Below are 18,448 nucleotides of genomic sequence, written 5' to 3'. Positions count from 1 at the left end.
TTTGAACATTATACACTATTTACTTATTAACTCTCACCCATATATTACTACATTCACTATTCCAACATGCTTCTACTTATTTATCCCAACAAATACCCCATCAACCTCCCACAAACCATTCACATAACCTGCCATACATCTGAAACTTATCATAGGTCCATACTATCTACTCCTGTGAAAAGTTCCCGTTTAGGCCAATCTTTACCTCACCCATACTTAAAATCCAATCTTACTTTCAACATCAAGCAAGCAAGCGTCATTTGCCGCATCAATTTAAAAAAAAAAAAAAAAAAAGTCCCAATTGGTCCGGTGATATGATGCCTACAGCCACCTACAATCAGGACGCCGTTTTGGGAATTAGGCCCATTGTGTTCACAATTAATCACCTTAAAACCTTGATTTAAACTTTAAGAACAGCTGAAGTCTGCCATGCTACCTGCTGCAATCTGTCTGCAGGAACCAATAGGAGCCTTTTAAGGCAGTCAGGATCAAATCTTTCTAGACAGTTTTAAAACAGAGTTAACAACTGGCAAAAATGTGATTTCTCTTTTTGTCTGATACTCTGGTGCAATAAGTCCTTGCCATGCCTTTTTTGGTAAAACAGCATTGAATGCCACACTAAATAAATTCTGTTATGATTACCAAATTATCCTGATAGGCGGTCTAAAAATGAAATGACATAACACATTCTACTTGTAGGCTCTCAGACAAGTTTTTTACCCTCCTTCTGTGAAAACATTTATTCAGACAGGATTCCAAATAGCTTGGATCACAACACAAAAACTTGCATTCAAGGAGGTGGCTAGAGAGTAGTAGATTTTTTCTGCAGTTCTGGTATCATGCATTACTTGGCAATTTTTAGGAGAGATTTTGAGGCCGAGTAATGTTGCCATTATTAGTACTCACGGAATACAGAAAATCAGTGTAAAAATATAGGTTCTCTGGATTCTTCAAAAATCTCAGAATGGCTTTCTATAGTTATTTTATTATGGGGCAAATGGATGAAAATCTGCTGTTCATTTGTCCGAGTTCTCTTTCCTCCATTGCACTTTTTTTTTTTTTTTAATACCAAAGAGTTAAAAGATCTAATAATAAATTTGAGACATCTTTATTACAATACACCAGGTTGTGCTGAAGTTGGACATTGCAGTAATATGTGTCTAGGTTGCCTTCATCCTGAAAACACACCTGAGATGTTGCATAGAAAACGGAGGGCTCACCAGACAACACAACCTAAAATTTAGCAATCGAGCTGATGAATTGCTCTGCTTATGTGAGGCAGTCATGCTGAGTTCTTCATGTGTTGACCTTGTATAAAATCTATACCAAATCTCAGTAAGGCCACCACCACAATTAAAGTACGACAGGAAGAAAAAAGAAATTCATACTGGCCACACATCACCCAAAAGACAAAGATGTCCAACTGTAGCTTATGCACTAGTGCAGACACTGCAGATGCAGATAACATTCTGCTGTGGATATAAGCTCAGTGATAAGGCTCCTGAAAAAGTTAAGGGAGTTAGCCACAATTAATTCACACCTGTAGAAATTTAGGAAATAATGTATGACTGCTTTTAGGCTACAAGCTCCGTGTTTAAATTGAGAAGGGTTCCAAGAGAGTGAACAAACGGACGAAAGAGGAATATTGACACAGGAACTTCAGAAGGGACAAGCAGTAAGTCTGAGGGACTGAAATAATCTCCTGGCAGATGGGTGAGGTTCAGGGATTGAGATAATCTCCTAAGTACTCTGGCGGATGGGTGAGGTTCATGCCTGACAATGCTTTGTACAAAATTAACCCATTTGGAGATCTTACTCTGAGTTGACAAGAACATAAGAATAGCCTTGCTGGGTGAGACCAATGGTCCATCAAGCCCAGTAGCCCATTCTCATGGTCACTAGTACCTGGCAAAAACTCAGAGTAGCAACATTCCATGCTACCGATCCAGGGCAAGCAGTGGCTTACCCCATGTCTTTCTCAATAACAGACTATGGACTTTTCCTCCAGGAAATTGTCCAAGAATCTTTCTTAAAACCAGTTATAATATCTGCTCTTACCACAACCTCTGGCAACGCATTCCAGAACTTAACTATTCTCTTGCGTGAAAAAATATTTCCTCCTATTGGTTTTAAAAGTATTTCCCTGTAACTTCGAGTGTCCCCTAGTCTTTGTAATTTTTGACGGAGTGAAAAATTGATCCACTTGTGCTCTTCTTCATGTTAATAGAAAGTAGATTATCATCAGATGCGTTTGAGTAAGGGGACTTCTATAGTCCTCAGAGCATGCATTCTTGAGCTTTCTTTACTCCCACAGGTTATTCTTTCTGTTTAAATTAACCTTAAGCAAATGGATGAGATTGTTTTTCTCATAGGTTCGTATTGCTGTGCAGAGGACAGTGAGTGGGTGCTTTGAGATCTTCAGCTGTACTGCCTCTTGTGGCCTGGAGTCAGCATTGCCAAATCTCCACCATGTGCTTTAGAACTGCCCAAAGATCAGAGCAGGTGCAAGCCTTTGCAATCCTCCTGCCTGACACCCCCACTGATTTTAGCAATTAGGCCCTTTTCCTGGAACCCAGCCCCCAAAGATTTAGATAATTAAATTCAACAATCATGATTTATCGCACAAAAAAATCTTACAACCATAGAGGTTAGAAGTATTCGCTGATGGTTCTTGGAGTTTGTGGGACTATCAGAACCTCTTGTACTTTGACTGCAGCTGCCCATCACTGCTCCCAAACTTATTCCCTTGGTGACTGCCTAATCGTACATAAAGGGTGGGCCAGCCCTGCTGAAGATATACTTGAACAATTAAAAAAAGAAAAACAACCCACAAATCTACAGACTTCTCTGAAAGATACAAATTGTTCTATATTTTCTGTTCTTTGTCTCTTGTGATAATAACCTATGCAGTGTAGAAGGAAGCAAAGCACTTCATGCAGTCAATGCAAAATGACACGTGTACTGCTGGTGGGATATTGCAAGTACGCAGAGCCTGGAGAACTAAAATAAAAGCACATATTGAGTGGGTGATATGTCTCAAAGGGCAATGAGAACAAGTTCCTAGATAGGTTACAATAGCAGTCCTTTTTCACATCCCTACTGAGAGAATTGTATTGGTGTGATAATGCATGCGTGTTTACTGCAACTCAATATCCGTGCACACAGACAAGAGGTGGCCTGGCATTTTCTTCTCATTCTAGACAGTCCACATTTTTAAAATGTCAGTTATGCAGGGTCCTATTGTTGCAAAGTCTCTTAATATCCCTGAACTTCTGTGTATGTAATTTCATTTTGGTTCTGTATATTACTTCCTTCTCCTGTTGTCATGGTGCTGCAGATGTTGGGGCAAAGGGTTAAGATTCTAGAAATACTAAGTGAAATCTTTTTTCTGCCTGATAATAAGCTAGCACTGGTATTTGTGCATCTTAGAGATGTACTTTTTAATGGAAAAATGCTAATGTTAGGAAGGATTTGTACTGCTTATTTCTGTTTTCTCGGTGTTAAAAGAAATTGGTAAAAGTTATTACAAATTAATGCTTGTTGTTTTGTAGCCACAAAAATAAGGGTTTGATTGCATATACATAACTTGTCAAACATTGATTCATCTTTAAGTTGCTAATAACAGTAATTAACTAAGGGCCTCTTCTATCAAACTGCGTTAGCAGTTCGTAGCGCAGTGAGCCACGCTGAATGGCCCGTGCTGCTCCCGATGCTCATAGAGTTCCTATGAGCGTCATGAGCTGCGCGGGCCATTCAGCGCAGCTCTCGCACTAAAAACTGCTAGCGCAGTTTGATAGAAGAGGCCCTAAGTATAAGAAAATATAATCATTTTCAAAAGGAATTCAACAAATATAATCAAGCTTCCAACAAAGAGGAGATATAAGAGAGCACGTTTGGTTTCATTACTAAGAAATTTCATCAGCTGTGATCCGGGGCAAAAACAGTACTACTTATGTAATTTAAAGGCAGATTTTAGAAACAATGTACAAATAGAAATGAAGATGACCAGGTCTAGATGTGTCAATTTGGACTTCCCTGCATATGCCCATGTTTCTTCCTCCTCCCCAACAATATTTGTCCTTTTCGTCCTCCTACTTCCAATGCCTTCCTCCCATCCTCTGCCTCAGGCTCATCACCAACCCCTAGCTCCCACTTGCCCCCCAGCCTCCTTTTCCTATTCCCAGCAGCAGACTGGTTTCATCAGTCCCCTTCTCCTAATTGCCCAGCAGCACTAAATTATTATTATTATTATTATTATTATTTTTTTAAATTTATTGATTTTCAAAACTTCAATAGTGCAGTACAACAAGTGTAACATATAATAATACAATAAAAGCACATTCAACTTACACATACTCATAATCAACCATTTTCACGCACCCACCCAATATTTTAGACTTCTGCATCTTTATTTCTAATTTCCCCAATTAGAAAGCCTAAACCACTCTCACAGCTGCTTCTTTCACCAGTAATATCCCTCTCCAGGTTCCAACCTACTCAGTTTTCTCTCTCTCCAACTTATTTCAGGTTCTACCCTCCCCCACACTGATTTAGTTTGAATCCCTTCTCTCCTCTTCCCCCCCAGCTTTTTCTGCTCCCTAGTTTTTTCTCTCCCCTTAGCCCCCCAACCCCTGTCTCTCTGAATTTTCTCTCTCTTTACCGCCACATTACTGTTTTCCTCTTGGAAAATGTGACATAAGGAAGAAACAAACAACTGCGCATCAAACTACTACTTCCTTCTCTACTGGCCCGGGCCCACTGCTAGTTGAACCATGTGGACTTTGTACAGCAGTTGGGCCTAGACTATTAAAGGAGGAAAAACGTGGTATGATGCACAGCCATCTGTTTCTTTTTTATGCCACATGATCCAAGAGGACAGGGTAAGCCTGGTTAGAGACGGGGGATTTTTTTCGAGTGGTCTGTGGGTGTGTGCCACAAGAAGAGGGGGATCAGAAACCTGACCTATTTTGTCCCCTTCCATGTCCTGTGCAGAATTCTGCATTGTGCATTGGCACAGAATTCCCCCAGGAGTAATTTCTGAATAGGCAGCACTACAAATATTACACTGGACCTTAGAACACCAAAACGTCTATACAAATAAAACAGAATAAGTGGAACTGTTACAGATCTCAACAGAGAAACTATATGTAAACATGCAAAACACAGACAAACCTTCACCAAATACAGAACAAGGATCCTAAATTAAAGTTTGAAATATGAAGACAAAACATTGAATTGGGAACCCCAAGAACTTAAGCTCAGCATATTCTGTCACACTAGAGAAACAAAATTAAATGCAATTCCCTTTGTATTGAATACAATACATAAATATCTGTGATATACTCGTATAGTTCATAAAGCTAGCATATTCCAGTTAATAAATTCAAAATAAAGCACTTTTTTTTCCTACCTTTTGTGTGTCTGGGCATTTTATTTTTTCATTACATTAGTCTGTTTATTTTTTTTCTGTTTTCCTATCTTCCGCTAATTATTTTGTTCAGCAGCCGCTGATAATTTATTTTTCTCTCTCCTCCTTCCTTGTTACATTCACTTACTACATATCTGACATATCTATCTTACAATGCGCTCATCCATTTTTCTTTTTTGTTTGTCTACTCAAATTTCACCCTCTTGCTCTATTCCTTTTTACTTTTTATCAACTTTCTACACTTCTCCCTCCATATTCACGGTTTCTGCACTCGTGGTTTCTCTTATTTGCAATTTTTGGGATGCTGACTCCACCCCCAAAAATTATGTCGTGAGTAAAATTCCTTTTCTTTTACTGTACTGATGAAGTTTAGCGCTTACCAACTTTCACTCTGAAAATCGCTGCTTCCATGCTTTCTCCCATAAAATCACAGCTTAAAATATTTCACCCTCAAAATCACTGCTTCCCAGCAACTCCAGCACAGGCAGACACCCAGGTCAGTTACTGTGGATACCGGGTGCAAGTGGTGGGGCCCTGCCATCTCCTCCCACCATGCTTCCTTATCATCTGACATCCTTTCTGACTTGGGGTTTAGGGGTAGTTATGGTTTTTGCTGCGCTAACAAACCTTGCCTTTATGCTTCCCAGCACTGTAAGTGATTCAGCATGACAAGGAGGAAAACACACATTTCTCGTCTTCTCTTGCAGCTTCCAAACTGCGGAGAGCGCACTTTGGCACGCACCACTACACCACTCAGATAGCAAGAAACTTAGCGAGAGCCCTTCTCTCCAGCTTTCAGCATTCACTACCTTTAGGTTTGGGAATTGTTGTCTTCGTTTGTGTTTCCTTTTTTTTCCGTTGTTTGGTTTAATGGGGTACATAAATTTGGATTTAAACTCTTGCTCCCCGTTCCTTTTTCGATCTGAGTAATTCTATACTGTATTGGGGAGTGGGTGCATCATTATTCTCCTCAGCCTTGCAAGCTTTTCTTCCCCTCCCACCACCACAAATAGTAATAATAGTGCCTTTTTTCAAAAAAACGTGAATAACATATAAAAAGTTATTTGCAGTTTTTCCATATTGGTGGCTATGTTCTGCCCGCATCTACCGCGAATAAGGAGGGAGAAGTGTATCTCCTTTCATTCTCTGGCTCTCACATTTCCCATCCTCCTATTCCCTTTTATCTGCTTCCCATTACCACATTTCTACCCTCTATACTCGCCATCCTTCTCTCTTATCTCCTTGACAACCTCCGATAGATTCTTTCATTCTTAGCATCTCCTCTCCTTGTCCCTTGCAACCAGCATTTCTTCCCTCTCTGTAAACTCAGCTTCTAAACAGTTTACGTGATTTACATACATAAAAAAACATAATTAAACAAATAATCCTCAGGAAACATATCCATAAAATAATACCAAAAACTTATTCAAAGAATCATGAGTGATTCTGCAATCAACACTAAAAAAAGTATTGGCTAGAAAAAGGCCTCTTCAAACAATTACGTCTTAAGTAATTTTCTAAAACTACCCTTTTTTTCACAGCATTTTCGTATTTGGCCCACAAGGGAGTTCCATATTTTAACTTCTGCACAACAGAATATGTGACGCCTACAACTGTTGCAGAATGTGGCAGTCAGACTAATCTTTGGACTAAAAAAATTTGACCACGTGACACCCTACTACCAGAAGCTACATTGGCTGCCGATGAAGGCACGCGTAAAGTTCAAATTTGCCTGTTTCTGCTTTAAAGCATTACATGGACTTGCCCCCAAATACATTACTAACCTTTTCACCTTCTCAACCAACAGACACAAGAGAAGTTCACATTCCAACTTTGTTTCCCCCCCAGTGAGAGGTTGCAAACTGAAAAAACACCATGAATTCCTTCTCTCACACCAAGCAGCATCATGGGGTAAAAACCTAGAACAATTACTTTCACCCTCTACTTATGAGGAATTTAGGAAACGTCTAAAAACACACCTGTTCCTAAAACATCTTGACAACTGATCCACTTATCTCTTTCCTCTCAATAGGACCTACTGTCCTTTTGATCACTTTTCTCCTCAACAATGAATTTCCTGTCTAATTACTTCTCTTTCTTCTTCCCCTCTTGAAGTCAGTCAATTTGTACCTTTGCTTAATCTTTTGTAAACCGCATAGAACTTCATGGTATTGCGGTATATAAGCTGTTATTATTATTATTATTATTTTACCAGTCTCCACATGCTTCGGGTTAGCATTTGTTTTTAGTAGAACTAAATTCTCAGAACGTAATGATGTATTTGGTAAATAATTAGATATGTTGTTCTTGAACAATTCAGGTATGGTTCCATACAAGAATTGATGGCAAATCATTACTACTTTATATTGCATTCTAAAAATAACTGGTAACGAGTGCAATTGTTGGAGAAAAGGTGAAATGTGATCAAGTAATTTTGTCAAAAACTATTAGCAATTAGTACACATTCCCTTGACAAAAATCAAGTTACACAGCACTGTACAGAGCCCTCTGAAATTTACAGTGAGGGCAGAGTCAGCTGTAGCTCCCTCGGAATTGTCAGCGTTTGTAGCTGTGTGGAGTGTATTTCAGCTCCAACTGACTGGGAAATGAGATTTGCTGTGTTTGAACAGCAAATGCTCTCTTCAAGTTGATAGCGTTTTGCAGTGCATTTCTACAGCTTCAATCAACTGAGAGAGAGACTTTGTTCACAGCTAAGTTATTTTTGTTTTCTACAACTACGTCTAAGTTCACTGCCCTGTTCTGAGCACTGTGTTTACTTTTGTCTCTACGTGTGGGTTGGAGCATAGGTTTTTCTCAAACATGTGTTGAGGTTTTTTTTTTTTACTATGCTTCTCCACATGTAAGAGGAGCCTGTGATTATGAGACTTTAAAAGCCTGTGTGGCTTGAATGCTTTAGCTTGGACTTGAATGTCCTGCTTAACTTGTCTGAGGCTCGTTTTGTTAATTGATTTGAATATCCTGGAGCTTGATTTTTGTCAAGGGAATGGCAGAAAAAACAAACAAACAGTGCAAGCATATTCATGCACATCTAAGCAGTATTTATTGTGGATATCTTGGCATCCAGACCGTGTTGCTACCCTTGGGAATGGGAATTGGTAATATTCTTGGCAATCTATTTTTTGTCATTATGAAATACCTTGGGCAAATTATATTGGTCAAGCCTTTTTCATATAAGAGGTGCAATTAGAGCTGTCTTTGAGGAGGGGTGTGTGAATTAAGGTGATTTGCCCCAGGCCTCTCATCATTTCCTTTTCCAGAGTTGCCGTAGTGGACATCATGAGGTCCTCTCCCTTCTCTTTGGTCTTATAAGGAAGCTTAATCTGGCAGATTCGTTCCAGGTCCTGCTTCCCCTAGGACAGTGTTTCTCAAACTTTTTAGTTCCAGCACACTAAACGGAGCAAATGTTTTTCACGGCACATTATAACTGAAATTATAAAATTGCAAAACCAATAAAAAATTAAATTTGAGAGTTATTTATTTAAAGTTCTTTAAGCTATGTATAGTTAATTGTAACAAAAGTGAAACTAAACTAGATAGAATTGCTAATCAGTGCAATGGATAAGCTTGTTTTTGAGTGCAAATTAACTCAAAGCACGACTTAATAATCGACAAGCAAACATGCATTTCATTAACCATCTGCAGTCGTTCTCTTTGTTTAAGTTAATTTCTGTCAGAACTGAAAATCTAAGTTAGAAACATAGAAACATAGAAATAGACGGCAGATAAGGGCTCACGGCCCATCTAGTCTGCCCACCTTAATGTCCCTCCCCTACCTTTGCCCTGTGAAGAGATCCCATGTGCCGATCCCATTTGGCCTTAAAATCAGGCACGCTGCTGGCCTCAATCACCTGTAGTGGAAGACTATTCCAGCGATCAACCACTCTTTCAGTGAAAAAGAATTTCCTGGTGTCACCTCGTAGTTTCCCGCCCCTGATTTTCAACGGATGCCCTCTTGTTGTCATGGGACCCTTGAAACAAGAGGGCATCCGTTCGCAAAGATAAGAAGATTCAAATATTAACAAAACCTTGATTGCTTTGTTGCTCAAGTTAGGATAACTACTACATAAAAATAAAATTATTTGCCGTTAGTTTTCAAGGAATGATGCTTGTCTGGGCGGTCATATCCTTACACATAACATTGACAGACTCTTGCATACGTGACGTACATGTAATCTATTCTGGAATTGCTTGTGGCACACCTGGAACCTCTTCAAGGCACATAACTGTTCCGTGGTGCGCAGTTTGAGAGACTGTACCCTGGGATGAACCTTGTGTGTGCAGTCATATCTAGTAGAATGCGTTGTTTGGAGCATTTGTTTTGGAGCATTACTGGGACTCTGAGCAGCTCTTGTCTAGTTGTTGCACCAAATGTTTGCTCACCAACAACTTTCAGTTCATGATTTCCTTAATGCCAAAAATGGGTCTCGATTACATGGCAGAATGTGTTGTGAAACCATAGAAAGAAAATTGTTACTAGCACAATGCTTTTTAAAGAGTAAATGGTGACTTCACCACCTGTGCATTTGTTAAATACTTTCAGCATGTTCTTGACTTCATAAACCAATGTAACCCAAAATGCTGGATTAGTGCCAAATTTTTGTTGTAGTAGGTTAATTTATCCACTTTTTTCCTCTCCCTTACAGACAGCATATCCTCCAACGCATTACATTCGCAGAGTCCCGCAGAGGAAAATCCATTATTTCACTGGTCTTCAAGTCCTTCAGCTTGTAATCCTCTGTGGATTTGGAATGTCACATTTGCCCTATATGAAGATGATCTTTCCTCTTATTATGATAGGCATGATTCCAATCAGGTACTATCTTTTATTTTTTTTTATAACATTTATATATAGAAACTTGTATATGTATGAGCAGAGACTTTGCCACAATATACAACTAAAAAATACTATTCCAAATTTAAACAATGCTCTGATTCTTGATTGTCCTCATTAGGGAGGGACAATTCACACATCAGAGAGAATGATTTAACTTAATAATAAGCAAAGGAAAAGATAAATAAAATATTGTAGTGTTATATCTTCTATTAATTCAAAGACTTTTTAACTAGTCAATCGATTTTACTACTCAACAGAGTGACTAGACATTATTACTCCCTTTCTTAAACTGTGTGATAGGATGAGTAAATGTCTGTTGGATCCTTTTCCATCTTATCTGTTCATTAACATCCCTTCTTATACCATTACCTGGCTGACTGCTTTACTTAATTTTTCTTTAGAAACAGGTCATTTCTCACATTCCATGGGTCAAATAACACTTTCCCCTCTTCTTAAAAAAGTTGATTTAGACCCAACTGTTCCTTCTCATTACCGTCCAATTGCCAACATACCTTTACTGACAAAAATGCTAGAATCAATTGTAGCCAGCCAGCTCACCAATTATTTAGATACATTTTCTCTTCTCCAACTATTTCAACATGGCTTCTGCTCTAATTTCAGTACTGAAACTCTGCTGATTTCTCTCCTTTCTAAAATTCAACAAAGTCAATCTCAGTTTATGTGGTGCATTTGACGTGGTTCACCATGACATTCTTCTCCAACTACTTATAGATATAGGCCTCCACAAAACCGTTCTGGACAGGTTTTCCAAATTTCTTAAATATCGCTCTTACTCAGTTCTTACTCTGCTTTTTGGCAATCTTACTGTGGAGTTCCTCAGGGCTCCCTGCTCTCACCAATTCTATTTAATCTTTACATGACTACCCTTAATCTCTTTAAGCTGTTTACTTATGCAGATGACATCTTTATTTTGATAGCGATTGAGCCAGACACTACTGATTTAGGCCTGGATTCTGTATAGGACGTCAATCCCGGGCGTCCTATACAGAATCGGGCCTACACCCGTCCAAAGTTAACTCAATTCTGTAACCAACGTCCATATTGCAGACGCCGGTTACAAAATCAGGTTTAACGTGCCCAACATCCCTCCCCAAACCCCCCCCAACAGCCCCTCCCCCCCGGAAGATCACCGGCAGGAGGGTGCCCAATTCCTCCTGCCGGACCCCCCAACCCTCCCCTAAGATCGCCGCAGGAGGGTGCCCAACCCCTCCTGCCGGATCGCCCCCCAGCGAACACCACCACCCCAGAACCCCCCCCCCCTTGATCTTACCAGCAAGTTGGACTGGACAGCTCCAGCAGGCCCACCTCCGTCTAAATGAGGCGAGCCCGCCCCTACCCTGCCCACAGGATCCCAAAGCCTGATTGGCCCAAGCGCCTAAGGCCCCCCCCCTTGGTAACAACCATGTCTCATCTAAAGTAAGGGCAACTGTCAAAAGTAAAGTAGCAGGAGTGGCTACTTCCCTATCAGAAACTTCTAATAAAGCTGACACATTCAATGAGTCCTGGTTCACATTTTGTTGATTATTTTGCACCTTACTTGGAAGGTAATAAACTTGTGTGAAGGGAGGTAATGAAGCCTCAGGGACCTCCAATATTTCAATCCAAGTAACGTTTCAACATTTCCCTAGTAATCCTAGGGAAATTTATCAATCTAAGATGATTATTTCTAGAAGCATTTTCAAGTGATTCAAGTTTTCTTCTTAGATTTGTGTTATCTTTGATTAGCGTCTCTTGTATTTGTTTTGAAGATTTTATTTCTTGCTGCAAATTTTCTACTGCAATTTTAGAGTTGCCAGTCATTTGCTTTAAGTTGGTAATATCTTTATCATGTTCTTTTAGGGCTCCTTTTACTAAGCTGCGATAGCAGTTTTAGCACGTGCTGAATTGCCACGCATGGTAGACCTTAATGCCAGCATTGAGCTGGCGTTAGTTCTAGCCACATAACGCGGGTTTAGCACACACTAAAATCCTGCGTGCGCTAAAAATGCTATTGCAACTTAGTAAAAGGAGCCCTTAATCTCCCTTCAATCTGTTGAAATTTGGGATTAATAGTAATACCTAAATTAGCCACAAGATCCCACAAGGCATCTAATGTTACTTCACGGGGTTTTTGAAATTGAGAAAATTGCAAATGTAAAGTGCTTTGCTTACCCATTGGCAAGTCTTCTTGTCGATGTTCTGGCTGTGTTAATCCAGTTCCTGATGTTATCAAATCTTCCGAATCCATGTTCAGGCTCCCTTGTGGAGACTGAGAGCCTGAATCTCCAGTCCCCATAGTAATCTCTCTAGCCTCCGAGGGAGGTTGCGTTCCAACTCCCAGAAGCTCCACCGCGAAGAGCTTCTGGGATGCAGAGGCGGTGCACTCATGTCAGGATTGAGAGTTGTTTCCAAACCCTGGGAGATCTGCTGCGTCTCGCTTCTCTGCAGTGTCTTCAATGGAGAAGTCGCTGACAATGCCAGTATGTCCTGCATACGCTGCATGAGTCACTCTATGTTCCCGAAGACAGCACTAGCGGCACTTCTCCTCCTCCTCTTTGGCATTATCCAGATAGAAATATCAGGTAAAAACAACAAAAAGTAGATATCTAGAGAAAACCCACAAGGGCATGTATCTCAGCAAACCTATCCAGCGGCCATCTTGGATCCCTCAGAAATCTTAAATTATTTGTACTTCGAAAGTTTAGAATCCTAAGATTTAACACTTTAATATAGTTATCAAAGTCTCAGCTTTCCTTACTAACAATAGTTTATCTTGCATTAAAGAGAATTTGGTCTAGGTGTATAACCTTTTCCCCCTGGACTTTCAACTCTTCCTCAATTTTATCCAACCTCTTTGTCTGAGCATGAACCAGAGAGTCTAATGCCGTCCAGATTGACTAATATAATTTCAACAGGTCTTACCAAAGGAAGGACTGGTGGAATCTGTCCTGGACCTGCTGAACCTTCCAAGCTCTCCTCTTCTGGTTGAGATATTACCTGCCGCGGCTGTTTAGGAAGTCTGCAAGCCCAACACCATCACAGCCGACATTAACTCTCATCTCTGCAAGGCTTCCGAGATTCCACACACTCATGGCTGCAGGGGAGGGGCAGTTCCTGTGGGGCTTAGCGAAGCTTCGCTACCGAATGCCGACGTGTCTCTCACATTCGGCAAAACCAGTTCGCCCCCTGGAGAAGAGGTCAGAAAACTGGTGATTGTCCCCTGCTGCACTAGGGTAGATTTGGGCTGCCGGGCTGAAGCAGCCACTCTACCCCTTCTTTTAGGCATCTCAAAAATTTAAATCTATACCTGAAATCGGGTCAGCAATAAGATAAGTGCAGGAGCGATTTTCTCAGCGTCCTCATTACAGCGCCATCTTGTCCATTCTCCAGTCAAGTACTATCTTGCTTCATTTTATTGCTGCTGTTATTTTACTAGCTGGCTATCTTTAATTCTTAATGTCTTATTTCCATTTAATTATGTAATCAAATGTTTTCCATTCCACATAGGTCTTATTTTTTATCGCTGTAATTTTTTTAACATAAGAAGCATTGTGCAGCACTGTACAATTATAGAAAATACTTCAATTTCTAGTTTTATTTGGTATGTCCTGCTGTACCACATCTTGTTTCTCTGCTTTTAACTAATTTGTTCCATATTTTTGAGCTCTGTTCAAGCAAATCTGTGGTGCTGTAAACTGAGAGGTGTGGTTATGCCATTTTGAGGCTAATGGCTTAATGGAGACTAAAAGGCTGTAGTGGGGTATAGTGTGTTGCCACCATATCATTGTCTCCTTGAGCTTTAACCTTGGCACACCAGTCAACATTCCTTCCTCCCTACCTCCTTCCCACTCAATCAATCCACCCTTCTTACTTCAGCATGAATTAGGATGGCATAGATCTGAGTTAACTTGCCAAAGCTAGACCACGAAGTTCAATTTGCTTCTGACTGGTGTAAGAACAACATGCTTATTAGTAACACTGAATTAAAGCATATTTTTCAGAGCAATGCCATTGTGGTCTAGCATTTCTGCTAAATAACTCTCCCAGCTCACTCCCCCCTTCAGCTTTACATACACATTCTCCCATCCCACTACTACATTCACACTGCTGTTTCTGCCTCTTCCCCGTACCTCTTTCTGTTCCATATAGGTTCAGCCTGCAATCAGTGAGGCCCTGGTGAGGAGGAACTAATACAACTTTGGCCTCAATCTGTTTCGTCCCTTTCTTCTCCCATCTCCATTTTACTTTGCATTAGGCTGAATATATCAGGACCTAAATTTTATTTGTCTTGTGTCTGGCATATATAATTCTCCATATAGAAAGGAGTATTATAGTGAATAGTCCCTGGTTCATTAACAATATATTTCACAAATCCCAGAGCAATTCTTTTTAATTCATTTAATCAGGCAACTCTTCTATTATCCTCATAACCTCCTACATATGAGAATTATATAGTATATAGTGCTCAGAACATGGCTATTCCATAGCTCTTTGTACTTCTTATTCAGGAGACAAGACAGCACCATATCAATCATTGCACTTAGTGAAAACAATTTTTACAGGAGAAAAGAATAAAAGTGCACTTATTTTGTAAAGTTCAAAAAACCTTCTCCAAAGATAATCGCAATGTATTTCTTCCAGTGCTGTCTAAGATGAATCAAAGTTTCTCCAATGTCCGTATATTTGCAGTGGCGCTGCTGTGCACACCCAAAAACCCAATTAGGATCCCAGTTAATCCAAAAAATGACTTCCTCGGATAAAATAAACTCCAATCTTCTATGAAAATAACATACTTCAGACTTCTATTACAAACGAATATTCATATTCGCATGGCTCATGCAGGGGAATCTTTCCCACCCTGCGAGGGTTTATAGTGTAGCTTCCACACTTCTTTACATTTGGTTAGCAACATTATTTTATAACATCTTTTTCCATTGGACCCCTGAGGAAGTGTTTTACCTAAACACGGCCCGTGTTGGGTCCATAAAACATAAATGTGGATAGTGTTTTTAGCTCTCTCTGAAGAAATAAAGCATTGAACATTGTTGGTTTCCACATCTTTTGTTTTATTTGGATTGCCATTTTCTTTGTGGAAACTTGGATCATTTTCTTTGCTTTTTGTTGTGTTCTTCTGCGCATATCACATGCTCCCTTTTATGGAGCTCCTATTGATTCTGCGTTGATCGCATATGCCTCTTATGATTTCCTATTCATTCAACCACCCGCTAATTCCCAGGGATTCCACTTCAAGAGCATGACAACAAAGAACAGGGAGGTCATATCACTTGCAACACTTGCAAACTTTATATCACAATCACAGTGATTTCATAAAGGTATAAATGATAACTAATCATAAACTTGTCCACTCGACTTCTCTATTTAGGCCATGTGGTAGCACAGTGTTCCATTGGAATATAAATCGCTGCTCACAACATAACAGTTTAAGGCCAGTGTTTCCACCACATGGGATTTGGATCTGCTTTAGTGCAACAAAGCATAAATCTGTAAGAGAGTGACAGGCTGAGAGTCAATGCTCTACTCGGGGTGCCTCCCGTTTCTGAAGATGAGTGTTACTGAAATGTTCCCCGATCATTATCTTTATACTTCTCTTGGTACTGCCTATATAATACAGATCACAGGGGCATTTGATACAATATATAACTCTTGACGAAACACAGTTTGTGTTGTCTCTCAAATAAAACAAATGGTCCGTTCCTGGGATCTGAACTTCCCGTGCTTCCCAACAGTATTTACAACAAGAGCAACGATAACATTGAGAATGACCCCCTCTTCTTTCTTTATCATCATATACATTGGGAGCAGAATGTACCAACTGATCTCCTCAATTTCTACCCTTTTTATATGCAAACTTCGGATGTGTTTGAAAAATCCCATGGTAACCTAAAATTGGCCAATGCTGTATTATGGCATTGCTTACCAATTTCGTCTTGAGAAAATAGCAACACACAAACCAGCTCATCAGTGTTGGTTACTATCTTAGGTCATAATAACCAATCCCTGTGAGCATTTTATGCTCTCTTATATGCTCCCTGAACTACAGTTTTAGGATACCCCCTCTCATAAAATCTCTGATTCATATCATAAACCTGGACTTTAAACTCTTCCCTGGTGGAACATAGTTTTTGTAACTTTAAAAATTAGATTTCATCGCATTTGGGTGACAACTTTGGAAGTATAATAGGGGTAGAAATTTAGGAGATCAGTTGGTACATTCTGTCATGGTTCCCCTAACTTATATAGCATATTGATGAATGGAACATGGGCAAAGGCTCCCTCTTACATGTGTTATTTATGGAGTACTGTAAGTTACATGTGTCCCTTCTGCATTTAAGTAGCTGCAGTTACACTAGGTCTATGGTGTCTAAATGTTAAGCATGCTGATTTTGGGTTATTCTAGTATTCTATAAGGAATAATCCGGGTGCCCTCTTGCCATTTTAGAATAGATGTTCCCCACATGTCCCTTGAGCACCTACTGTAAATGGAGGCATCCACTTGTAGAATCGCTTCCTTAGAACTTAAGAAACGTGATTGAGTTCAGGTATAGAGAGGAGCTAATGATTTTCTCTCATTCGTAGGTACAACTTGCTACCCAGAATCATTGAATCTAAATACCTGGATGCAATGGATGCAGAGCATTAGAGGGAATTCACATCTATGGAAAGGCCCCCCTCTGACTGGGGCAATGACTGGATATTCCTGATTCCACCCTCACCCTTTCTTTCTGGGTTGGACTATATATATAGCTTTTCCTCTGATAATATCGTCATCCAGGAGCATGACAAGAGGATCAACCAAAATTGCAAGTCTGTAAGCTAAAAGGAATGGTTAAGAGGTTCTGATCCTCTTGATATCTTTGATGCAAACACACTTATGTCATGTACAAAACTGGAAACTCCAAAGATGAAATACTTCTGTTGTTGAGTTGTGCTGACCAGGAGTCGTCAGCTGTTCTTTACTTTGAAAAATAGTCACTTTTATACCTTTGTCCCTTGTCCCAAACAAATTGAACGTTAAAATATGTAAGTAGATAGATAATATTTGTCCCTTTTTTTTTTAAAGAGTTGATTATTTTGGTCTTTAGTTGTCTTTTCTAGATCCAAAGCAGAATGTTTAATTGATCCTGTCTAAGCTAGCATCCTTGCACTGAATAGTTTAGCCACTGAGGAACAAGAAGTGATCTTTTCAGTCAACAGTGCGCTGTAAATGATTTGCGAATTGAAAGAAAATAATTTTTCTTGTTTCTACAGTTGTAAATGGTTGCTTTCTGCAAATCTACAAAAAGTATTGAGCAGGAGGTCTTTAAGAATCTTATTATATCGGCTTGAGTCCTTCCTGGTTTACATTTGAGTTTAACTAGGACCATCTGAAGATTTTAAATTTTTCTTACAGATTTATGTAAGCTCATTGTAACAACTGGAATGCTCCATGGTGGATGTCTTCAATTTTTTTTCTCTGATGTTCATATGTAGATTTTCTTAGTAGCACTCGTACTGCTACTGGGTTTAAACTACCTTTAAGCTATGTTATATGAATTTGTGCTGCATTTTAGAATTGTTTGAGCCTTACTTTGTTGTATGTTAATATTCTATAGTTCTGAGATTGTATGTTGGCGCAGCCACAACTGCTTCCTTTGTGCACAAAGTAATTTAGTGTCAGTCCCTAACATGTTTAAATACCAGTCAAATGTGTTGATCTTTACAAGGGTATATTTGATTTGTGTGCTTTGTGTGTGTGTGTATGTATGTATGTATGTGTATATATATATATATATATATATATATATATATATATATATATATATATATATATATATATATACACACACACAGAAAGCACACAAATCAAATATATGTATATATATATGTGTGTATGTATGTATGTATATATATATATATATATATATATATATATATATATATATATACACACACACACAGAAAGCACACAAATCAAATATATGTATATATATATGTGTGTATGTGTATATATATATATATATATATATACAAACAACAAAAATGGAATGATTTATCTATTTTCTGACATTCATTACTTGACAATAAATAAATAAATATATAATGCCCTCATTAAATTTAAATCAATTATTTATTAAACACTTTTTATTTACAATTTCACAATATAC

At 39.1% G+C, this 18,448-nt stretch overlaps 1 protein-coding gene across 1 annotated transcript in view; it reads left to right on the top strand.

Moving 5' to 3' along the window:
• The window catches only part of SLC4A11 (solute carrier family 4 member 11), a 294,972-nt gene extending 276,909 nt beyond the window's left edge, over positions 1-18,063 (top strand). Inside the window, exons 19-20 of the mRNA XM_033953141.1 lie at positions 10,093-10,262; positions 16,881-18,063. Of these exons, the coding sequence (XP_033809032.1) occupies positions 10,093-10,262; positions 16,881-16,944 (234 nt within the window). The 3' untranslated portion in view covers positions 16,945-18,063. The remainder of the gene's footprint in view (positions 1-10,092; positions 10,263-16,880) is intronic.
• Positions 18,064-18,448: the final 385 nt, after the last annotated feature.

The sequence above is a fragment of the Geotrypetes seraphini genome, chromosome 1, assembly GCF_902459505.1.
Source record: "Geotrypetes seraphini chromosome 1, aGeoSer1.1, whole genome shotgun sequence".
Classification (NCBI taxonomy): domain Eukaryota; kingdom Metazoa; phylum Chordata; class Amphibia; order Gymnophiona; family Dermophiidae; genus Geotrypetes; species Geotrypetes seraphini.
Note: the sequence above shows the minus strand (reverse complement) of the source record. Positions and strands in the feature narration are given on the sequence as shown.